The sequence below is a fragment of the Aphelocoma coerulescens genome, chromosome 26 (assembly GCF_041296385.1).
Source record: "Aphelocoma coerulescens isolate FSJ_1873_10779 chromosome 26, UR_Acoe_1.0, whole genome shotgun sequence".
Taxonomy (NCBI): domain Eukaryota; kingdom Metazoa; phylum Chordata; class Aves; order Passeriformes; family Corvidae; genus Aphelocoma; species Aphelocoma coerulescens.
The window spans coordinates 4,496,074-4,520,159 of record NC_091039.1 but is presented as its reverse complement, the minus strand read 5'-3'; the positions used below and the strand labels follow the sequence as shown (position 1 = coordinate 4,520,159).

The 24,086-nt window shown below is 52.4% G+C and overlaps 2 protein-coding genes across 9 annotated transcripts in view; both read left to right on the top strand.

The window, feature by feature from the left end:
• ANKS1A (ankyrin repeat and sterile alpha motif domain containing 1A) overlaps window positions 1–5,408 on the top strand; it is a 78,900-nt gene extending 73,492 nt beyond the window's left edge. For 4 of the 6 annotated variants that reach the window (XM_068995731.1, XM_068995734.1, XM_068995727.1 and 1 more), the window contains one exon: window positions 499–5,408. In XM_068995731.1, the coding sequence (XP_068851832.1) occupies window positions 499–618 (120 nt within the window). In that variant the 3' untranslated portion in view covers window positions 619–5,408. The remainder of the gene's footprint in view (window positions 1–498) is intronic. The other 2 variants (XM_068995729.1, XM_068995728.1) reach the window with 2 other exon arrangements.
• Window positions 5,409–20,330: 14,922 nt separating this feature from the next.
• SCUBE3 (signal peptide, CUB domain and EGF like domain containing 3) overlaps window positions 20,331–24,086 on the top strand; it is a 33,257-nt gene continuing 29,501 nt past the window's right edge. For all 3 annotated transcript variants that reach the window (XM_068996108.1, XM_068996107.1, XM_068996110.1), the window contains exon 1: window positions 20,331–20,652. In XM_068996108.1, the coding sequence (XP_068852209.1) occupies window positions 20,568–20,652 (85 nt within the window). In that variant the 5' untranslated portion in view covers window positions 20,331–20,567. The remainder of the gene's footprint in view (window positions 20,653–24,086) is intronic.

Here is a 24,086-nt window from a genome sequence, read left to right as displayed (position 1 = left end):
ACCCCGGGGATCTGCCGCTCCCACCCGCCCCCGCTGATGCAGTGTGGCAGCTCTCAGCTAACCCCGCTGCTCCTGCTGCGGTGGTAACGTCCCCGTGGCACCCTGATTTAGCAGGACAAGAGGAAAGAGCCATGTTTGGTCAGGAGGGTAAATCATGTGGGAACTCACCTGCCAGGAGCTGTCTCCCTCTGTCCCGTTTCTGTAGCGCTCCGTTTTTCATGCTTGCTTGAGATGAGCGAAGCTGTCGCTGATGGTGACAGGGACGCACAGCCTAATGGAGGGAGTCATCTTGGGGTGCTGGGTTGAGACTGACATGGCCAGACATGTTTTAGCTGTGAAGGACTCAAATGCCCTCCCCAGCAAGAGCTGCTTCCTTGCACACATGCACATTTTTGGGACGGGCAATAGGCAGGCAGGCGCTCCATGCTCTGAATCCCCACTCGTTCTGTCCCAGAAGCACAGGTGTCCTAACATGCCCTTTCCCTCTTTATTTTCTAGCTGGATCCCCCTGAAGTGGACCAAGACTCCCAGTCTCATGCTAGTGTCTCCTGGGTCGTGGACCCCAAGCAGGACTCCAAGCGGACCCTCAGCACTAAGTATGAGACCACTATCTTCTAAAGCAAACGCCCGCGTCCGCCCCGTCTAACCGTGCCTTTGCGATCTGATCTGTCTGCTCTTCTAAACTCCCTCTTCCTCCAGCTGCTCGCCCTGAGCCCACGTAGGCACCGCGTCCAAGGCAGCAGCACTTAGGAGACTGTAGACTTAAACGGCTTTTGTACCTGATCGCTGCTGAACACTGTGAATCTCCTTACTCGGAAACAAGGGTAACGCGCTGTAGCTGCCCGTGAGGCAGGAGGAGCAGAGAGGGCAGGCTGGCAGTCGGAGATGTGGATCCAGGAAAGCCGCCCACCGTTTTCACGTCTTCCCCCCTCGCTCTGGCACTGTGAATCCCTGGGGCAATGTGACACTCCCCAGGCCTTTTTTTTCTATCTCACCTTGTCCTTGGACTGATGGAGACCTCTTGTCTCTGCGGTGCACACACTCCTTCCTCCTAGATCCTCCTCTTCCCGACTGAGCCACGGCTGTGTACTGTTCAGTGAACTCACCTCTCCTTCCCTGCCAGTCGAACCGACACTAACCACTGTGATGCTCTCTGCAGATAACACGCAGGCACTTCCATTTCCTCACGGCCACCCTTGCCCACAGTCTTCCTCCTCAAAGCCCAGCGCAGAACCTGCTTTGGGTGTTGGGGGAGCGTTGGTTTGGGCTGGGTGTGATCGTTCCCACTGTGAGCTCTGTCCCCTCGGAGATGGGGGGGGGGAGGTTGGTTGCATGCATTTCAGTCCCTTGTAGGTTTTTCTTCCCCTCATAGTCCTTGTGTTTACACTCACCAGACTTCTCGTGAGCGCTGGGCGTAGTTCTCACGTGGCAGCCTGTGGTTAAGCTTCCAAATGCACATGTTGTTGTTAGCCCCGGGCTGGGGCGGGGAGGTGTCAGCTGGACACCACAAGCAGCATCAGCAGGGAGAGGTCAGGGAGCAGCCCTGGGTTATTTGCCCCTGGTGTTAGGGCCAGCAGCAGCTTGTCTGAGTTTTGCTGTGGCTTTGGAGTTGCTGCCTCAGAGCTTCCATTTCCCCTCACCTGCGGTGAAATCTGATGATTCAAAGTCCTTATTTAGCTCTTTCTCAGGAATGAGTTTGATCTCCCAAGTCATTTGCAACTTAATGGCAAACTGACCTCAGACTGAGGGCTCAGCTAGTGAGAACCCAGTGAGAGGACTAAAAGTAAAAAAGTTGTCTTAAAGCAAAAAAACAAAGGAAAGCTCAGTCTAGTACATACATGTCATATGCCACAGAGCCCCCTGACACAGAGCCAGCACTGCCTAGGGGCTGCAGTGCCACCCTGCCAGCCCAGGCCTTGTGGACAGCAGAACACTGCTGTGCCTGAGGTGCTCCAGGAGGTTGGGTTTGGGTTCCATCAGCACCTTTCCAAGCTGTAAGAGTGCCCTGAAGGTTTCTGTGTCCCTCTAAGAGAAACTCACTCCCTGGTGTGGGTGGCACAGCAGTTTCTACATGTAGGTGTTCACCACGCAGCTGCCACACATCCTCCCAGTGGCAGAGGGTCTGAGCTCTTCACCTCCCCCTGCTCTCAGCTGGGAAGGGCAGGTCCCTTCACACCCCCTAAATCCGGGTCATGAGAGCATGTGCCTTTCTAAGGGTGACCAAACCCAGCGGGGATCACAGGCAGCCCTGCCCAAACCGCGCCGCTGCCGCTCTGTGTCCGTAGCCCTGACGGCTTTTGTGTCCCATCTCCGGGCCGTTCGCCTCACCTTTCCCAGCACCTGTCTTTGTATGCCTCGGAAATTCATTCCATTATCTTCCTTTCTGTTTGCCTCTGCGAAGCTGAGCTCCGGGCAGCCGTCTCCTACCACGGGATGTAGTAGCGGGACAGAGACCTGGGACGCAGTGGCCTCCTGACGTGAAGATCATCTCCCTCTGGCACGGGTGGCTGCCTCGGAGTGGGTGTGTGGCTGCTCGTTGAGGGCTCCCAGAGCAGAGGGGGGAAGGGACCCAGCGTCCGCCCAGGAAAGCCGCTCTCTCCATTCCTAGCGAAGGAAAACTCGAGACTCGGAGGCCGAGAGCGATGTCGCCTTTTCTAGTTTGAGACAAAACATCTTTCGACCCGTTTCTTTTTTAACGAAGTGACACAGAGCAAATCCGGTTCACGGTTTCAATGTAGCGCTGCAGCTTTTTGGTGAGGAAAAAAAACAAAGAAATTTTTATTTACTGAGAATCCCGCAGTCCGGCGAGGAGCACGATCAAAAGTCTTAGCAGGGGCGTGGTGTGCGCATTTCTGACGGTACTTACTCTGCTTCAGCTCTGGGTGAACAGGAGAAAACGCCAAATTCCTGGAAATCCCTTCCTCCCGTGTGAGAACCTGGTGGGGTAAGTCTGCATCCTGTTCTCCAAGCTACTCCACACTTTTGTAGCAAATGGAAGTAACTGGAGGAAAAGAATCTGCAAAGGATCTTTCACCTCAGAGTGGCTGTGGCCAATTTCCCCAATGGTACAAAGCTTCCTTATCCCCCGAACTGTCATGTTGCAATACTTGACATTTCTATGGCAAGGACCCCGTTTCTTCCCATTTCCGCACTGAATTCCTGGGGACAACTCCCTTCTCCAGCCTCTGTGCACCTGTCTTGTTTTTAAACGCAGTTATGCCCTGAAAGGTTGGGGTTTTTTTAAGTATATTCAATTGTGATTTAGCACTTTTTTGATACTAGCTCATTATTTAATTAATGCAACAGTTTCAGAAGATGAACAAATAAGGAGTTAAATTTTGGGCATTACACTGAAACAGTCCATCCCCAAGGACAAACCACATCAGCCTGAGGGTGGCTTGGCCCCGTCCGAGCCCAGTGTCCCCAAAGACACCACCTCAAAGGTGCTGCGTGCTTGCTTTTATTCCAAATTACAGTGTTTCAGAGTGGTTTGGGCTGCGACTGACGTGTTTTCAGACTGTTCCCCTCTGGGGAGAATGTTAAAATGGTTGTGATATGAATTCTTCAGATGCAAAATGTAGCGCAGCACGTCCGTCATGATCTCGTCAGGCCCTGTCAGGGCTGTGGGACCTGCTGCCACACGGGAACGCTGTGCCCAAGTAATTCCTGTTTAACTCCAGTTGCTGCTGTATGTCAGGATTTCCTTTAGTCTCTCTCACCAGTGAGGCTGGGAGGGAAGTGAACCATAATCCCAAGGGCACAGACCTGTAAAGGATTGAGAAGGGGGAGTGGAGATTTTGGGTTAAGTCAATGAATTTAGGAAACCTAACATTCCTTGTTATGCACATGTTGCAATTCATACTGGTGTAAGTGTAAATATTTGGTGTGTTGGCAACAAGTCTTTGGTGAGATTGCAAATTGAACCTCTGCTTGGGAGGAGGGACACCTTTCCTTTCTGAAACGTGAGCTGTTTCGGAGGTTGGCTTGGAGGTGACGTGGTGATGAAGACTCCAATCTTGAGGCACTGGGCTCAGTGACCCTGGTGGTCCGTTCCAGCCCCACGTGTAAACCTGTGGTTGTCTTTAGTGATCCATTCTTTAGCCAGATACTCCCTTTCTCACCTCACAGACAGAGCAGTTGTTTTGGCAGTTCAGTGTGGTGGGGTCTCTCAAGGGACTCGGTGCTGGAGACTGACCCTGGGCCATGCCAGTCGCTGGCTCCCGGCCACCTTCACCCACCCACTGCGCAGTATTCGGGCTCTTCCTCCCTGCAGGGTTTTGTGCTATCTGGAGGAAAGTGCCCCAAATTTCTGGTGCTGAACATGACATTGCATCCAACTGCATCTGCTGTATTACCTGCCCGGGAGGAGTTGGGGCTGCCCCGGGCCTCGTTCCTCTCTTAAAGACAGATTGTGTTTCACAGACTTTGGTTTGTGGGCTGAGCCCTCACTCACGGCCGGCAAACGGAGTTGCCGAGTTTTGTCTTTCTTTTTATAGGAGGGGATGAATTTTTGTTTTTCAAATTGAAGATGCTTTATCCTTTTTTTATTTTGTGTTTACAAAGAAAAAAAAAACAGCGCTAATCTTAGCTGTTCAGCTGACTTTAAACTTGCTTTGGGATTGTTCTTTTTAGAAGAAATTATGCAATTTTTTTGGGGTACACGCCTGTCCCCCCTCCCAGGGAGAAGATGCGGCACCTTCCAGGCTGTACCTGTAGTGAAGTCTGTACCTTCAGGAGGCTGCTGAGACACAGAGCAGATGCCAAAAAGCCCTGAACACGTCCCGTTCTGTGTGCAGCTGAGGTGGAGCCAATGCTTTAATGCTCCTTCCACCCACCTCAGAAGTTTGCAGCAGCAGCAGCATTTCCCCGGTTCTGCTCAGATCCATGTTTTGGAGCCGGCACAGTGCTCACAACGCTGTCATGTTGCTAAGGTCTCCCTTTTAGATCTCACATTGGTATTACTTAAATTTTTCTTTCCCCAAAGAAAAGTACCTGTGCTGTTCTCGCTAAGTCAACCCAGCTCAGACATTTTTCTTACCCACAGAAGAATAACCTGGGATTCCCTGACAGAGCAGAGACAGTCGAGTTCAGTTTGCAATGTGGACATTTTTGCTAATTGTGATGTATGGCAGTGGGGCTGATTTGTAATACAAATGTTATTTAATCTGTCTGTATTTTGATACTTGAATTTCCTTTTATTTCCTGTATATACAATTGTTAATCTGTTCAAATTTGTCTGAATTTTAAACATCTTGTGGTACCAAACATAACCAATCTGTGCAACAACATAGACTGACCTCACTACAACAAGGCGAGATTGTAAATATTCCTGGGCTTCCAGCAGTCGTTTTGTTGTTTTCATAATTGTACAACTTAGAACAGACCGAATTAATAAACAACCTTAGACACACGTGTGTGCTGTTGTGTGTGGCCCCAGTGTTGTGCCCAAGTCTCCTGGGGGTCTGTGCCAAAGCAGGGCAGTTCTCATCCTGCAGGCACTGTCTGGGGGGTTTGGGAGCTTTGGTTAAAGCTGCTCTTTCTGCAGTCAGTCATAATGACCCAAATATTGAATATTATTATTTTGAGACTAATTTATGCGTAAAATCACATCCAAATGTTCTGGTAAAGACACCACAAGGATCTGCAGCCATTGTGGGTGTATTCTACACGTGATGGAAGGTTGGAAAAGCTCATTTTTACCCCCCCCAACTGTACATCTGCAAGGGTTGTGTTCCTGGGGGCTGTCTTGTACTGGGGATAACCACTGAAATCCCTTTTTGCAGCACGGCAGTGAGTGGTTCTTGTGATACCAGTACCCATTTGGGCAGCCACTGCTTAGAACATTTATCCAGCAAAGACCCGGGGCTTGCCAGGAACTAGGACATTTCAGTATGTAAAATTAGAGCAAGAAATCCAGACATTTAAATAACAGGTTAAAGTTCAGATTTTCGTGTCAAGTAAAATCTGACTGATGTGAAATGCTAAATACACCAGGGATTGCTAAATTTATACCGTATGTTCCATTTCTAATAACAAGGCAAGTCGGGTTTTCGGGCTGACATGAAATACACTGAGCTGGTTTCATGGTTTGAAACACCATGAGGTTTTATCCCTCACAGCCACAGCCCTGGCTGGGACTGACACCTCAGCAGAGGTTACAGGCCCCAGGCAGAATGAACACCTTGAGTTAAAAAGGCCTGATCTGCACTGCAGTTCAATGAGCTCCACAGCCCCTTGCCTTCCCCACTGAACAGTGACAGCTTTTTGAGGAAAAAAGGCTGCTGCTTTTTCTAGTTGAGAGGTTTATTCAGATCCTGATGTGCCAAGGGTCACCTTCTGCTGGCCTCGGTGGAGTTGTCAGATGGATTTTTACAAGCTGAGGCAGGATCTGAGAAACAGGAGGAGAACGAATTCCACCCCTGCCTGGTTACATGGAGAATGTGATCAGAAATAATCCAACTTGCATCTGGGAGAGGTACCTTCCTGAGAAATCCCAAATTCTTGCCTGTTGTAAATCGTGCTTCCAAACCCGCACCCAACTTCCAGCAGCTCTTCCTGAATGCAACCAAGGCCCTTTGGGAAATCTTTTTGAGAATGTTGTCCATCGAGAAAAATTAAAAGGCTGAGGAGGGAACGAATCCACTGCCCTGCAGGGATGAAAAGTATGAAAACAAAAAATAATCGGTCAATCAACAGAAATCTTCTGTGAGATTCCTCAGGCAGCCAGGAGCAGAGTGGGGACAGCCCTGTTACAGGAGGATGCTGTAGGAACCAGGAACGCTCTGGATGGATGCAGATAAACCAGCATCCAGCACAGGAACCCAGGTGACACAGTGTGGCACCTGAGAGCACTCCAGTATCAGGTGTAATCACCTGGCTTTCCCTTTGTCAAACATCCAATTTCTTTCACGTAGGAGAAAGCCACATCAGTGACCTGTGGTGTGGACGGGACAGAGGCCAGATCCTTCTACAGAAGGTGCAGAGCCAGCTGTTTGTTTGGGTGTCTTTATGGAAAAGCTGTTAAGGTATTCGAGCCCTTCTCCTACCTCAGGGAATTCCCTTTGCCCAGGCTCCCAGCAAAGCAGATCCGTGGGTCCTTGGCTAACAGGAGGTGAGACCTGGCTCTGCTGTGCTGCTCTGACTGCAGGGTGGGGGCTGCTCCCAAGGGGCTGTTGCTGCTCCTGCTCAGCCTCTCTGGGCTGATCCAAGCTCCCTGCAGTGGGGTCACACACAAGATGTTTGCAGGACCAGCCTGGTCATGCTCAGCTGGCAAGAAGCAGGTTTGGGGCACTGCAGCCTAAGGGGATGTGTGTGGGAGGAACAGCGTGGTGCTGTTGCCTGGGACAGCAGGGAAGGGCAGAGAACTGCTTTCACTGACACAGCACTCGTGTCCCAGCACAGGGTTAGACTCCAGGGACTGGTATCCACAGAATGTTATACTGGATAGAGGATTTCAGCCTCCAAGAAGTACCTTTAATGGAGTCTGAGGAAGGAGACAGGCAGCTATAGAGAAATCTCTGCAGGCTAGGAAAAAAGATGTCTACATCAAATGCAGCTTTTCCTTTTTAAATAGGCCTCCTAACTGCATTCCCTCATTCCTCGCAGGATCTCAGAATTCTTCTAACTTGTGAGAACTCCCAGTTCCTCCTGGGAAGGCTCTCAGCTCTGTTTTCTGCATCCAGGAGCTCAGGCTGTGTGAGGTGTGCCAGTGACAGGCCTTGAGGGAGGGATCCATGAGGCCTCTGGCTCTTAGAGGCATTTCTCTCATCTGTTACTGAACAGGTGATGAAAGCATCAGTTTTGGAATACCCAGGGTGCATTTAGTGCTTCAGTAGCTCCTGTAGAAGTAGCAGTTCTCTCCCTTTCTCCCTGATTTTGCTAGACAGCTTATCCAAGAGCTCCTGGAATTTCTTCCATTTGTACTGGACACTCGGATCTTGAAGTGAGTGCAGAGGCTCTGGATGGTGACATTCAGCAAGTCCAAAATCCCCAAAATCTCCTTGGGATGAGACAGTGAATTGAAAGTTCTACACAGCAATAAATGCTGTAAAGTGGGGCCATTTTGGAGTGCTGAGAAAGTTCATCAAATGCAGAACTTACCCTGTCAGCTGAGGGGTAAAAAGAGCACAGCACTTTTCAGAGAAATCCTCCACGCCCTCGTGAAGACCAACAGAATGTTTTTCTAGCTAGTGCTTGTTTCTGCAGCGAGTGTCAGTCACTTAAACAGCTCTTCAGCCGAGATGCCAGCACCTCAGAGGAGAGCTCCTCTGCAGAGTCTGCTTTGTTCCTGTCACAATCACAGCTTACACAGCTGGAGCCTCTAAATCTTTCCATATTAGTGACTCATACCTGACACTCATCAGATTTAAGAACATCTTAATAAATCATGGAGCAATGAATAAATAAAACAGGCTCCAACTTTTTTTTTGCTTATTCCAGGAGCTATCTTATTTTCTTGTTACTTCTACAGTCAGACCCAAACCACCTCCACCCCCATTCTCGCACATTTTTTGCTACAGGACAGAGAAAAGCCAAGCCTGAATAAATATATTTATATTTATATTTATATTTATATTTAGATTTAGATTTAGATTTAGATTTAGATTTAGATTTTTAGATTTATATTTAGATTTAGATTTTTAGATTTTTAGATTTAGGTTTATTTTTATATTTTTATATATTTATATTTATATTTATATTTATATTTATATTTATATTTATATTTATATTTATATTTATATTTATATGCACGCAGACCTGTAGGGAGAAGCTGACCCCTGGCAGTCCAAAGTTGCTCTGAGGACAATTTCATGCACAATGGTCGGTGTGGAAATGTCACCAGTGACCACCCATAGCTGGTTCCAGGAGAGAACCGGTGCAGAAAAGCAGGATAAAAGTTAAGGGAAGGAACACGAACCATAGCCTCCAGAGAAAAACGGGGTTAAAAGCATGTACTGAGCAGCTTTCGAGTGAAAACGCGCAGGTTTGTGTGCAGACAAATCACCTCGTGGGTGTGAGGGGACCCGCCTCCCTCTCGTCCCCGCGATCCCCGGCGCGGGGCTGACCCCTAGTGCCGGCCGGAGGGGCGGCCCCGCCGCCTGGCTGAATTAACGCCGGGCACGGAGCGAATTAACAGCGGGCACTGCTCCCGGACACTGCCCCCGGACACTGCCCCCGGACACTGCCCTCGGACACTGCCCCCGGACACTGCCCCCGGACACTGCCCCCGGACACTGCCCTCGGACACTGCCCCCGGACACTGCCCCCGCCCCGGGGGTCCCGCGCCCACCCCCAAAGCCGCCTTCGGGCCCGGCGGGCCGGGACTCCCTGAAACCGCGGGCCCCCCTGCCCCGCGAATGGGCCGCGCCAGGCGCCGTGCCGAGGCGGCGCGGCGGGACGCTCCCATTACAGGCGCAGGGGGAGAGCGAGGGGGGGGAGACGGCCCCGGTATGAGGCGGGTCCCGGGGCCGCGCTGAGGGACGGGGCGGCCGCGGCGCCGAGACCCGGGGGCGGCCCTGGGGCAGCCACCGCATGCTGGCACTGCCATCGCATCCCGACCATGCCGGCCCTGCCATCGCATCCCGGCCCTGCCGTCCCGGGAAGCTGCCGCGGGGGCCCGGCTGCGGGGAGCGGCGTCCCGGAGCTGTCGGGGAGCTGCAGGGAGCGCTGCTGGCCGTGTAGCCGCCGCAGCATCCTTCCTTCTCCCTCATTCCTCTGGGTTTGTCCATTTTCCTTTCCGGCGGGCCCAGAAGGAAGGGCCTGACTCCTGTCACCTGCTGGAACCTCCCCTGCACTTCACTGGGATTGGGGTTAAACCTTCCGAGGGGCAAACCCACGAAATCTGGGATGAGGCTCCTTGTGTGCCAATAAACAATTTGCCTTTTTTTTCTCCCTCCCAGCATTTTTTCCCCTTCTTACTTTATTTCCTCAGCATCCATGACAACTGCCGGCCGGCACGGCGGCACTGAGGGATTATGGAGCCCCCGGGGCCACAGGGCAGGGGCAGGGGATGGGGCGGCTGCTCGGAGCCACGGGAACGGTTTGTGAGTGGGAAAGAAACCGGTCATGAGAAACAAAACCCGTCAAGCTCATCCTGAGACCCATCTGGCCCAAATCCTGCCCAGGAATTTTCCCCTCAGTGCTCCTTGTGCAGCTTTGTGCAGTGCCAGACCCAGTTCCTGCCCTTTTCTGATCCTTAGCTTCGTGTGAGGAAGATGAAGATGGGGAAATAGCGTTTGTAGAGAATAGAACAGCACAGCTCCTGAGGGGACTGCAGTTTGCTCTTGTCTCTGTTTCAGAGCAGGGCCTATCGCTTCCAGCCTATAAATCCTGATCCCAGAGGAGGCAATTGTAAGTATTTAAATATATATGCATTTGCCCTGCATTAATTTCCTTTCCCAAGTGACTGGTGACATGAAGAATTGTAATAGCAGAATGTATTTTTAATGCATTTCCTGCAGATTTCTGCAAGGCAATCTAATTCCTGAGTGGGTTTAACTTGCCACAAAGGCAGAAGACCTCAGGAGCACTGGTAATAGGGCAGGGTGTGTTCTTTTAATCTACTGTTTTAATGAGCTCCATCCATCTCTCTGATTAGATTAATCCCATTTATTTTAGCCAAGCCATCTAGCTGAAATCCCAACAGAGGAAATTGGGATTTTGAGTCTTTCGGGGTGAGCGCTTGGAGTGTCAGGCAGCAAACTCCATAGGGAGATTTCCAGTTTGCCCTTTTATCACCTCAGAAATTTGTAACCCTGGTGATCGCATTGGAAAAGGACCATTTGGGCTGCAAATCTGCCTCATCGATGAGGGGCTGTGGAGAGCCCATGCAGGTCTCCTCTGCCCTGCTTGAAGCAAGTTCCCTAAGAAATTAAACCCAGCCTGGTGTGGAGGGCTCAGCTTTCCAAGAAGGCTCCCATTTTCCTGGCAGGGACAGAGAGAGCTCCATAGCTGGACCTTCCTCACCTGCGGAATGGCCACGCTTTTGCAGCCCCACTGTCATGTCCATGCTGGGCGCGGCGAGGGGGAGAGCCTGCCAGTGCAAACAAAAATACCTTCCCCATGGAAGGGGAAATGGATTTTTTGTTTAAAAGATGGCAATGTTTTTCCAAGCCTGATGAATATGAAAGTCCCCATTTAAAAGAGTCGAACCAGCAGAGAAACTGGTCACTGTTTGCACACCCACGCGCCGACAGAGGAGGCGAAAGCAAACTTCCTGGTGTATCCCGATCCAACTCACCTGGGAGTGAGGCACAGTGCCCCGAGCTGTGAGCTGCCGTGCTGAACAGCCGCAGAAGGCTCTCTGTGAAAAAGCAAACCCCATCCCAACAGGAGAAGCAGAGCCCTGGAGGTGCCACAGCCCTCACTTCCAAAACAGGAGGGAATTTGGAGCGTAGCAACTGTGGCTGTTGGAAGTTGGCCTTAGAGGAGGAAGGCAATGGGGGTGGAGGGCAGAAAGCGTTAGCAGGTGTTTTGGGAGGCTGTGGAGGGGAGAGCAGGGGAAGACTGGAGTTTTCCTCTGCCCAATCCACCAGGAAAGCTATTTTTGCAGGAGCTCCTGGGCGCTAGACAAGCTTTGGATTGTTCCTGTGCTGGATGCTGGTGCAAATACGTGGGCAGAGACAGCTGGATCCTGAGGAGCTCCCAGCGTCCCGGCAGGCATGTGAAGGGGTGTTTTCCACCTTGTCCAGGTGAGAGGATGTCTTGGCATCGGGTTTGCCGTAGCCTCTGATTTTGGCTGGGAGTCCTCTGGAGAAGCGAGTGCCTGCTGCAGTGCTAGCTCTGGCGTGGGCATGCAAGGTGTGTATGTGCCCATAACACACCACGTGCTTCACCAGCAACTATGGTATCTGTCAATTCCCTCCTCCTCAGGTGGTGTGTGACCTTTCCCGTGAGACATCCCATGTGCATGAGCTGGCTGTTGCCACCTTAGTCACAGCGGACGTGTCCGAGCTGTGGGGAGCAGCCACTTGGAGCAAACCACCCCCTGTCCTGTCCAGCCTCCTGTGGCCAGCACCTGGTCTCGGGGTGTTCCAGACCAGTCCGTCATCTGTGTGTTTAGGGGATGGGTTGGTGCTGGGTAAACTGAGGTTTGGAGGGGTTTGGTTCATGGGCAGCCTGGCCACAGCCCAGGCATTGTGACTGGGAGTTGTGCATGGAGCTGGGGAGATGCTTCTTGTGCCATCTCACCCCGCTGGACTCCTCCGCACCCAAAATTGGTTTTGGGGTCCCCGTGCAAAGCACTGGGTTGCTGCTGGTGCCGCTGGCTCTGGGTAATCTTTGTATTTGCTGACTTGACTTAATTGTGGCTTGGTGGAGAGCTCGGCTCTGGGGAAGCTGAAGGTACAGGGAGGCCCAAACCACACACAGCGCTCGGGGAGGGATTGTGATCCAAAAAAAAAAAGAAAGTTCAAAGGTGTTTTTGGCTTAATGCGGTTTATCTAGATTGCTTTATGTTCGTTAATCTGGATTAACACAAACTCTCTTGGAATGGCTGGCTGGGGAAGGGTTTGCTCAGCTATTCTGACAAGGACAGACTTTTTCCAAAAGTGAAAAGTCTGAGCTGGGAAAAAAAAAAGCACCAGGTCCTGTCAGGCATGAGTAGGTGGAAGCCCTGTGAGCAGAACAAGGCTGTTTCATCCCTGCTGCCCACATCCAAGGGTCCCTGGCACCCGCAGACACTAATGACTGATCAACTTCCCCCACTACCATAGAGGATTAATCCCCCCTGTACTTCCTGGGGCGATGTGAACCCCTTTTCCGGCTGGCGAGCCAGAATGGATGGCACAATTAGTGAACTGCAAGGTAAATTGGAGGTCAAGCCCAGATTTGAAGGTGGTGGTGGGTGTGAGCGTGACCCAGGGAGCCATGTGATGTGGGCGACGTCCTGGAGAGGCAGGTGATCTCCCTGTCCTCTCCTTTCCCCAGGGCTGGGATTAGGAGAGATTTTACAGCTGAGTGACCAGCCTCATGGTGAGGTTTGGTTCACAGTGCCTCAGCCCCCAGCCCCTTATCAAGGAAACTTCTGGGTCTTTTATGGCTAAGCTGTGCATCAGCAGGACAGTTTGTGCCTCCAGGGGACCTGTCCCTGGGAGGCACCACCCCTTTGCATCTATAGGGACTTCCCACCTTGAGAACAGGCAGAGAAACACGCAGTGTGAAACCTGGGCCTCGTGGAGATGGATGGCAAAGCCCAGTGCTTTGGAGAAGATTATCTCGTGCTTGAACATTCACCTGCGGTCTGGATGCACTTTCTTGCTCTTCAGAAGTCTTCTCTTGCAGCGTTGGGCAGGTCCTTGCACCAGATGCCATCCCTTTCTACCAGCTGCCCGTGATCAGGGTTGCTTGGGTGTTACAGGGCTGGAGACCTCTCGGGGACCAATGGATCAGCTCCATGAAGGGCCCAGCTCCAGCTCTCAGCAGCCAGGAGCGGCAGCAGGCAAGCAAAGCACTCCTGCAGAGCTGGGATGGGAGTTGTAAGCAGGACCTGGGCCCTGCCCCAAACCCAGGGGACTCCCTCCTCCCCCTGCCCGTGCAAACACCAGATTAACAATTTATTTGACGTGTTGCGGCTGGTTAGTTCTTCGCCCGCTCCCCTGATCAGAGGGAATAAGTGTTGCAGTGTGCAATAATGTTCATTTCAGGTGAGGGTAAATATAGAAAGGAAAACCTGCTGAGAGCAAGCCATTTATTCCTGCGTTTGGAAGCCTCTGCTCATAAACAGTCAGTCATGCCCATTTGGAAAATCCCAGTGTGGTTTTCTTGGCCATCCTAGAAGAACGTTTACTTTCCTGTAGGTTAAGAAGTCCGTTTTAAATAAAAAAAATAATGTCATCTCACTTCCAGCTGCCCTCGGGCGTTTAGGGCTTGTTGACACACTAAGGCTGCTCTGTTCTCATGCAAAAGTGGTCTGATGCTGGATTAGGAAGGAGATCCTGCAGGGCTTCCCCAGCTGGTTGGGCTGTCAGACCCTTGTTCTTTGGGTTCTCCTTGTTCCCCTTGGGATTTTATCAGATGTTTTAGCTACATGTAGTGTTAAAACCCCCCAGCTTTTAGGGGTGTGGGTGGGTGTGGATTCAGGAAGGTGCTGGGGGTGCCCTGAGAGCCCCATGGCTCAAGAGCCATGTGCGGGGAGGCTGGGGCAGAGGGATGAGCTCATGCTGGACCAGAAAACCTCTGAGGGTTTTTGGGAGAGCATGCCAAAGGTAACAAGACAGTGTGGGCTGAGGAGCATCCCTCAAACAAGCCAGCAGCCATGGTCAGCCCATGGTGACCTGCTGCAGCACGGGAAAGACACCCCAAAGCAGTGCTGTAGCAGGAGGCTGAGGAGGGTGGGGAGCCCCTGGCACAGCCAAGCTCTGCCTCTCTCCTCTGTCCCAAAAGTGGCACCGAGGAGCCGTGTGGGAGAGCAAAGCGGCCGGTTTGAGTTGGATGGCTGCCCCTGTCGGCTCCGCGGCTGGCACCAGCCAGCTCCCTCCTCTGGAGCGTTCTGCAGTCAATGAGGGTCTCTCCATGTTTTCTGACAGGCTTTGGATTTGGCTCAGGTTTTGCCTTGGTTTCTGAAGGCAAGAGGCAGTTAAGTCTTAAGAAGAATGAATTAATTAGCAAATGCCTTTGGTCAGGTCAGTGCCCTGAGCACTGTGCCCATGCCTCTGTGCCAGGTACACGCTCAGAGAGGCTTCTTTTACCCTCCCATATTTCCAGAGCTGTACATGCATCATCCAAGAAAAAAGAAAGGGAAAAAGCCTCCCTCGGAACACAGTATTGACTCTAATGGTGGCATTTGTGTAAGCAACAAAATATTGACGCAGTTGGCTGGGGTCTGGCCGGGGCTTCTGGAAATAAACTGCTGCCTTGTTAAATTGTAGATGGAAATGCAAGTGGGAAAATGACTGACATCTTACACTAGGCGGGCAAATAAAACCGCTGCTTTACTACAGCGTGAAAAAACTCAGGAATTAATAGGTCTCCTTCTGCTCCAGGGTGTTGGATTTATCCCCAAGTAAGATCCATAAACTATTTTAAGGAGAGAAGTGCTACTTTTAAACATGTGTGTCTGGGTCCTGGAGTTCCCGTGGTGTCACAGTTAACCCCTGCCTTGTCGCGGCTGTAGGCAGCAAAGCAGCCCCTCACAGTCCCCCACAGCCCCGTTCCTGGTAGGCACCATTCTTGCCAACACACAAACACATCAGCACCTGATAAATGATGAGGTTACTTTCAAAGGATGTTTTCCTATGATGTGTTCCCACAGCTTTTGTCAGAAATGTGTTTCAGGCCTCGACCTGGACTCAGAGTTTGATTTTACCAGTGTGGGACATAAAATGTATTTTAAAAAACCCACCTGCTCCAAAGCTGTGTCTGGCTCAAAGCAGATGCACAGTGTTGCTGAGTCCATCTGGGGTGTGACCCAGCACACCCCAAAAGACTCCTTTTGATTTCAGTAGCTGAAGACCTTTTGCCATCTTCTATGGGAAATGTGATTAACAGAGCTGTAGAGTGATACATCACTTTCCTTTCTACCCAAAGCCCCTTCCTCCTCCACCCACATCCTGACGATCTCCCAGCTGACGTACATGTGCTCGTGGAAAAAAGTAGGATGAGATAAAAGCTGTCTCCCAGTGGCACAGGGTCCGACTCACCAGCAGCAGCGACACCAGTGTAATTATACACGCTCCAGTCCAATCTCCCAGTAATTATTCTGGAATAAAAGCCTGCCTATTTCTGTAAGACCTTATGTCACTTGGAAAGCTGTTATAAATTCAGCTGGAAAAAGGGACCCTTATTCTGGGATGTGTGGTTAGTGGTTAACTGGGAATGGGGCTATTCCTGGCGTTGCCATCGACCTTCCTGGTGACGCCGGGGTAAGTCACTTCACCTCAGCGTGTGTCACCTTCTCCTGCTGCAAACTGGGAATTACAAACAAGGGCTTTCGCAGGCAGCATTTTGGGAAGCTCCATGACACTGGAAAAAAGGTGTCACAGGGTGCCAGGCAGTCATTTAGTGGGACCTGGTGCTTTTTTACCCACCTTGGAGGCATCTGGATCAAACTGTAGGCTGGGGAAATGAGGGACGAGTGCTGGGGACCGGCTGAGCTGCGTGAGCCTGGACTGTTGGCATGTTACTGGGAATACTGTGTTTTCCTCTCGGTTTTTAAAAATAGTCTATTCTGTTCCAAGTTGTAGACCACAGCCCTCGCTGGGGCATTGAAATGTCTGGGCTGCTGTTTTCTTGAGCCAGCACCTTCCAGTGTTCAGGGTCTGGATGCAGCACCAGCATCCATCCCCCAGCTGCTGGGTCCGGCAAAGATGGGGGGTCCTGCTCTGGACTGGCAGCATTTACCCTCTTGTTCTCGTGGACTGGAGGGAAAGGGAAATCTCCTGGTTCACTGTTCTGCCTGCAGTATCCCTGCCTGATTCAATAACCACTTCTGCAAGCCCTTAGGGCCTCGGGGACTTCTGCTTCTCGGCAGCTTCTTGTGCAGCCTCAGAAACAGCTTTTGGCTCAGCATCATGCAAGCACACACAGCCGAAGCAGCTCCTTCCTAGCACATGGCATTAAATCCCTGCGAGAGATGGGGAGAATCATCTCGGAGGGTTTTATCGTTTGCACAGACAGTGCAGCCTGGCTCACGGCCAGAATCCATGTTTGCCAGAGCGGGTGCTGCCCACGGAGCAGCAGGACCAAGGTGCTGATGCCAAGAGGTGAAGGCAGAGCCTGCCCTGGCGCGTTCCCACGGCCTCCGTCCCTGCGCAAGCACCGGAGTGGGGCTCACTGCCGCTCGGAATTGGGCTGGAGCCAAGGAGGCAGAGGGGAAAAAGCCTTTTACAGCCCATTAGTGCTCCCCAGAGCCGTTCAGCCCCTCTCGTCGTAAAAGTGGTGGAAGCCACAGAAATATTACGGCTGGTCTGCAGAAGATGCTGGTCTGCAGAAGATGCCAGCCCACCTCCCGGCTCCCTTCCCAGGGGCTTTGCCAAAGCCGCTGGCCCTCACGGCAGCTCCGGCTGCTGGAATTCCCTCTGGGAACAAGCTGGCAAGGGCTGGTTCCCTGTCCATCGAGAGCACCCCCCAGGCAAAATGTACATGGGAGGGTTCCAAGTGCAAATGTGTGTGTGCTAATGGGAGCTGAATTGCCTCTTGCCCCGAAGCCTTGCAGCTTGAGGAAAACAAGGCAGGGGCTAGGAATGACCTCATATCGCCTCCCAGGGAATGTTTTGCCAGATGAAGGGGGGAGAGGCAGCATCAAGACAGCACAATGTATGTATCTCTCTCCCTGTGTAAACATCTCTGTAGCTGCAGAAACCTCTTAAAACCCCGAATGAGAGGAGAACAGCTGCTTTGATCTGTGGATGTGGTTGTTGTTTTCTGAGTGCGGATCCGTTCTTTTTTTAATTTTGCTTCAAATTAAAAAAATGCCTGTTGTGATCTTTTGCTTTTATTTCTTGGCGAGGGACCGGAGCATGGTGCAGTAAATTTTCATGACTCCCCATGTAACCGTTTCAGCATGGCTGACAATTCCTCGCCGGCTCTTCAGCGCCACAGCACAATGGGCCGAATCTTCTGGCCCTACATGAAGCCAAAGCAAATGGATTTTGCCCAGAAGTGCACAACGGGGAGTGGAGGCAGCAGGGAGGAGAATCCTGCCACCTCCTTCCCTGCCACACACACACACACAAGGCTCGGGCTGGCAGGGTTGTCCCAATGCCTGTGAAGGGTTTTGGAGACAGCTCCCGGGTGCGGATCCATGCCAGCCCTACGCGGCAGCAACGGGAGCTGGTGAGGAACCACTGGGCCAAAGAGCGGGCTGCCCTGCAGGTGATTTCAGTGTGACTCATGGCACTCCCTCCAGACTCCCTGTGTGATGTCGGGAATCCCCATCTGCCCGACTTTCCCCTTGGGGGACAGCCCTGTGCTTGGAGGGGCACCACGGCATGCACAGCCCTGGCACCTCCACTGCCCCTTCGACCGCCCGACCAGGCAGCATCCTTTGGGAAGAAAGCAAGATTATATCGCTTTTTTTTGGGAATTCCTGGGCATCAGCAGTTCACTGCAACCCCACTGCTTCGCTGTGGTACTTTGCAACCCCGTTGGAGGGGTGAGACATGGGGGTCAGCCCCTTGGCTCCCGTGGTGTGAGCGGTGCCTTCAAAGGCAAGACCCAGCCCCAGTGGTGCAAGGCGCTGGTTTAACTGGGAGCGCTTGGCCAGAGACCTGTCCCTGCTGAGGCGGTCTGGGCACGAGCGAGGAGTTTGTTCATTCCCCCGTGCTGTCACGTGGCTGCTCGGTGTTTTGGCGTTTTAATTACACACGGTCCTGTGTATTTAAGGCTGGTTTATGGGTGTTTATACTAATGCGTAAACCTGCAATTTAGAAGCTCAGTTATAAATCAACATTGCTGAAGGTCTTGTCCCTCGTGCCGTGAGATCGGTCTCCAGATTTAGAAGATAGGTTAGAGGGGGGAAAAAAAGGAGGATTGTTTAGTTTTCCTCTGGTTATGATGATAAAGGATCACAGGATGGGGTGCGAGGTGCAGCAGCTGGGCACAGAGATCCGCCAACGTAATCCAGAGCAGAGTTTCCATTTTGACTCTGCTCTTACACGTCTCTGCCATAAGTGACTTGTGTCTCTGCAGCAAATCCCAGCCCAGGAAGAAAAGCAGTGATACTCTGATACTCACAGGAGGGTGGTGGCACCCCACTGGTGATGTCTTCAGATCAGGATGTGGGATGCACATCTCAGGAAGGGAGCTTTTGTACCCAGGAGCTGCTGGCACAGACTGGAGCTGGCTTCCTCCAGTGGCAGTGAGCAGTGGGATAGCACACTCCCAGTGGTGGGTCCTCTCCCAGCACATCCTAAGGACAACACCTCCACATTCCTATTTTTATGTACATTTTTTTACAGCTTTAAGAATCATCTCGCACCTTTGCCCCTTACCAGCTGCCGTGGAGCCTGGCTGTGCCAGGGATGGGTTTGGGGTAACTGGTGTGCTGCTGCAAACCCCCTCCCAAAGGGAAGGTCCCTGTCCCATGAGGGCAGCCCAGGGAGGGGGTGTTTTTGTAGGGAAAAACCCAGGGACTCCTCAGCATCCTCCTGTCCAGCTGTGGTCCCTCCTCTCCACCGTGGGTGCCTTGGCTTAGCTGGACATTTCCCACTGCCTCCAGCCCCCTTTGTCGTATCTTTAGGGGTTATTAGGACAAAAGGGGGTTTGGGAGGGTGTAGGGGCAGCACAGTGGCCTGGGAGGGAGCCCATGAGCAGGATAACCCTGTGGGCAGGATGACCACTGGGGCTGTCGGACCCCCTGTCCCTGGACAGGTGAATCACTGCACACCTTCCTCCCGATCCCGCTCCTGGATCCCAGCCTTACCTCCTGCTGCAGTTTCCTGGCTGGTGATGCCTCTCCTGGCTCAGGGAGCGGGAACACCCTGGAATAGAGATGGTGCCAGCAGCTCCCAGCGCAAGGACAGTCACGGGGTAGGGCAGGGGTCCCCCTGCCTCCCTGGGGTGCCCGCAGCTGCAGGGGGCTGGGCTGTGAGAAAGTCCTGCAAGCAAACAAAAAACCCCAGAACATTTCAGAAAGGGCTTTTTCTTTCCCCCCCCACCCTTATTTCCAGTCCTCCCACCTCTCAGGGCAGCCAGCAGAGCTGCTCTCTGGCCCTGTTTCCCCCTGCCCAGCACCCCGAGACGCTCCCACAGCCACCAAGCCCAGCCAGGTCGTGCCATCTGCAAACTCTCGGGTTTTTTAACGATATATATTTTTTTTTCCTTCTCCTTTTCTTTCCCACCCCTTGCCTTTTCCCATGCCATACGCCTCCCCCTGGCCCCCCTCCCCTTGCCACCACCCCAAGCCCTCGGCTGGCCGAGGGGCTGCGAGGTGCGGGGTGGGTCTGGGGGTTGCGGGGGGCTTTGCATTGATGCATTGATCGCCCATGGTCTCCGCCTGACCTCCCTGCTCCCAGGGAAGCAGTCTCCATGGCTACTGGCCCTTCTCCTTCAGCGCAGACTGTAAATTCCTGCAGGCAAAGCCCAGCCTTGGGGGTGCGAGGGGGGGAGCCGTGAAGGAGTAACCAAAGCCAAATAGAAAGAAAGAAAGAAAGGCTGGGAGAGAGAAAAAGGGCGTTGCTTGGATGGGGCTCTCCTTTCCACTCCCCTTTCCCAGGTCCCCAGCACCAGGGCAAGGCGCCTGCTTCCCCCCTCCAGCACTGCTGCTCCTGCTCCTGCTGCTGCTGCTCTTGCAAAACTGGAATTGGCTGGGATTATTTAAGGGAAAAAAAAAGGAGGAGAAGGGATCAGAGCAGCCGCCAGAGAGAGGGCGATAGAGTCCACTTTCCTCCAACTGCCCTGGGTCTCCCTCCCTCGCTCTCTCCTCTTCAGCAGCACCAAGAGCCCCAAACTGAACCCAGAGCAGCTTTTTCCATCAGTTCAGTTCCCTTCCCTCCCTCTGTCTCACACACGGCAAGGAGAGAGCCCCTTCCTCCCCTTGATTTTCCTTCGCATGCTCAGCCCCTTGTTTCCTTTAAAGCACTAGAAATCCCCCTTCTTGCCCCCGCTCCTCCCTGCAGACTGGGATTGCAATGGGAGCTTTGCAGATTGCTGGATTTTCCATCCTTTTCTTTCTCCTCCACTCTGGAAACACGCTGGCAAATAAAGCCAGTCAAGGTAAGAGAAAATCTTCCCTGCTCGAAGGTTTGCTGTTTGATGTGTGGATTGGGCAGCCGGATCTCCTCGTTAGAGCTGGGGTTTAAGTGCAGGCTGGAGAAGGCAGCAGCAGTAACAACAAACAGTGGAGGGGATTTTAAATGTCGCTTGCAGATATTCTCGCCTACTGCCTTGGACTGGGGTTGGGTTTGTAAACTCTTTAATGAGTTGCGTTTCTTAGACTTCAGTTTTTTTGGTTTTGACTCTTTATCTCAAGGCAGGGGGTGCAGGGGCGAAAATTAGGGTGGGCAAACAAGTCTGCATCCATCACAGGCAAAATGTGGCTGTTTGGAGGGGCTTGGAGGGCTCTGCTGGTTTTGTGTCTGTGAGATGGGGCTACCACGGCAGCAGTGTGGGCGAGGAGGCTGCTCCGGGCTGGGTTGGAGGGCAGGGATGGCGGAGCGGGCGTTGATAACGCCGGGAGGCTGCATCTGTGCTCGGGGACTTCACATCGGCACGGGGGAATCTCAGATGTTGGCTGCAGGGGTGTGGGCAGCCGAAAACTTCGGGTAGCTGAGCCCAGCTAAGCCTGAAAATTAAGGGAGCTCTTTCCCTATCTCTTGGAAAGAGAGGTATGTCCCATCCTTATCAACTTCGGGCTTTTCTGTTTCATAACTCCCGTGTTGAGCCAGAGCCTCCCCTTCCCAGACGTACACACGGAGCTTTATGTATGGTCTATCTATACCTTCGCTTTTCTATAGCACCTCTATATTTAGCTCAGATTTTTTCTATCCACGCGCGCGGGAGTGCGCGCGCCCACACGAGCACACACAGCCCTATACATGATCCTGTTGGCTGTCTCAAAGGGGGTTTTCTCCTTAATTCACCACTATCTGGACAATCTGTCGGGTTTTCTCTTTTTCTTTCCATAGCATGTAAGGTTTCCCCAGCCCGACTCTGGCTGGGCTGTTGTGGCAGCTGCGCGTTTGTGCGTACGGTGAGATTAAATAGCGTGTGAATGAAATCTCGGAGCGCAGGATATAATGAAAGATCTCTTGTAGGCGGATTCCAGCCACGCGCATGGTCGCCCGAGCCCTGTCACCGACAAAGTTAGAAGGAATTTCAAGGCTATTGTCTTATCTGGCTCAAAGTGTTTCTAAAACAATAGGCGACTTCTCCGGAGGGCAGCCTGGGCAAGCAGGAGAGATTTTCCAGGGCAAAGGTTTGGTGAGAAGGCGTCCAGCTTCACGTAAAGCTTTATGATTTAGGCACAGAAAGGAATGCTTAGGTTTTTATCCCCCCTCAAATTATCTTGAGTGTATGCATTGCTTTCATTTCTTATCATAATATTTATTTATTAAGGCCTTTTGGTTTCCAGTTCCATTTAAGCCTGAGCCAGAATTGCATTAAAATAGCAAAGTGAAATTCCATCGTGCAGAGACTTGACAGATCCCTTCAGGGAAGAAGAGGGGTGGAGTGGGGGTGGAGAGAGGTGAGCTCAATCCTGCGCCGGGGTTCATAGCCCGCCGTGCGCCTGGGACAGCGCTGGCTCCTTCCGGCTGTCCGGCTGCTCGCCAGCCAGGGGGGCTGTGCTGGAGAATTGATCCCTGAGGCTGCAGTCGAGGGGCTCTGTGGGCTGGGGAGGGGCAAAGGTTGGTGCCTATGGGGCTGCAAGGACTCTGGGCAGGGGTGGGCCCGGTGCTGGTCCTTTTTGGATGAGGCCGAACTCGCAGGCATCATTTGGGCATCACTGATGGCAGGTACAACGTGTGCCTTTCCTCAGAACCCGCTGTCTCCTGGTTTTCTGACTGTCACCGAGCTCCTTGAACCTGCTCTGTGTGTCTGGGACAGGTTAGAAGGATATTTCTCGAAAGTATCAGGTGTGTGTGCCGGGTGACACCCCAAGGATGTGGCACACATCAGCCTGAAACCTTTGCCCTTTTGAGGGACAGCCACCCTTGCCAGGTGACTCTCACGGGCTGGGAAAGGCTCCTCTCCCATCGGATGGTCTTGTCTTCCTGGGATAATGTTGTGTCATGGGTTGGGCTTGCTGGCTCATTTCTTGCACTGAATTACCCCAGAAAGTTTAGTCTGTGGGGAAGGAAGGATTTAGAGAGCCGGCTGCTGGGCCTGGAGGGTGTCTGCCAGTGGACCTGGCTGCCTGTGGAGTCAGCTTAGGGCTAGGCAAGCTTTCAAGAGGAGAACTGACAATATAAATCTAAATAACCATAGGGAGGCTCCTGACACGCATTCACAGTTGGGATGGACTCTCTCCCTGTGGTCCCCAGGCCAAGCTGACCAAACACCGCTGTGCCCACCACTCCTCTGGGTTTTGGATAGATAATGTCACCCCCAGTCCCAACTTCTTGTCCATCAGTCCATCTCACAGTCTTCCAGGCAGAAGAGTTTGTCCTGAGCTCCTTCTCTCAGTGGAGCAGTGCCCTTACCTGCTGTCTGCCAGCATCAGTCCCTCCCTGTATGTTGGGAAGACAGAGCCCAGGGACTGGCAGCTCTGCACCATCCTCGGGCAGTGCCAGCCCCTCTGGAAGCACCCTCATCACTGGGAACACATCCCAGGATTTGCCACTTTTCCTTGCAACTAATTGCACATCCCCTCAGAGGATGCCGTGGAATAGGTCTGGGAGGGAGATGCAGCATCTCCCTGGGAGACCCCAGCACTCCAGTTCACAGCCCTTGGCATTCCCACAGCCCCCATTCAGGGTCCTGGGTGGGATCAGAGCCCCAGCCCAGCCCACGGGGCACCCGATGGTCATCCATGGTTGTGGTGCTGTGTGGCTGCCCGGGGCCAGAGCCACTGTCCCACGTGAGGGGCTGGTGCGGTGGGATGCACCTGCAGAGCCTATGCCGCCTGGGATTACTTTTCTGTATTTTTTCAAGGAGTCTAAAATTTTCCAATTGCAGCGTGGAGATGCTGCTTGATTCCCCTCCCATTGCCGCCAAACCTCCTCCCCCTTGGCCTCTGCCTTCCTACCTCTCCGGCATTCACAGTGTGCGACTGTTGTGCCTGTCCCCTCCACCCCGCTGAAATATGAAATGTAAAACTGTAAACATTTCACATACACAGTTCAAAGGAGATCTTTGACTGAGGGCGTCTAACGTGCCTGTACTGAGATTAAAAAAGGGGAGGGGGTGGGTAGGAAGGAGGGAAGAAGAGTTTTTTTGTAACTGCTGACTGGAGTATAAATATTCAGACACCTTGATTCTTCCAGTGCTGATGTGTTGCTCTCTCCAAACTGCTCAGGAATCGGGGGTTCTTTTCTTTTATTTTTATATAGATTTTTTCCTTTGCAGACAGCCACACCAGAGCAATCTGTTTAGAAAAAAAGTATGCGTGATTGACCTTAACCTTCACTTTCAAAATTCTAAGTCCCCTGAGAGGCTTTAGGAGAAGTCTGGGATGGCAAATTAAGTTTGCTCTGTCTGGCGGCCCTGGA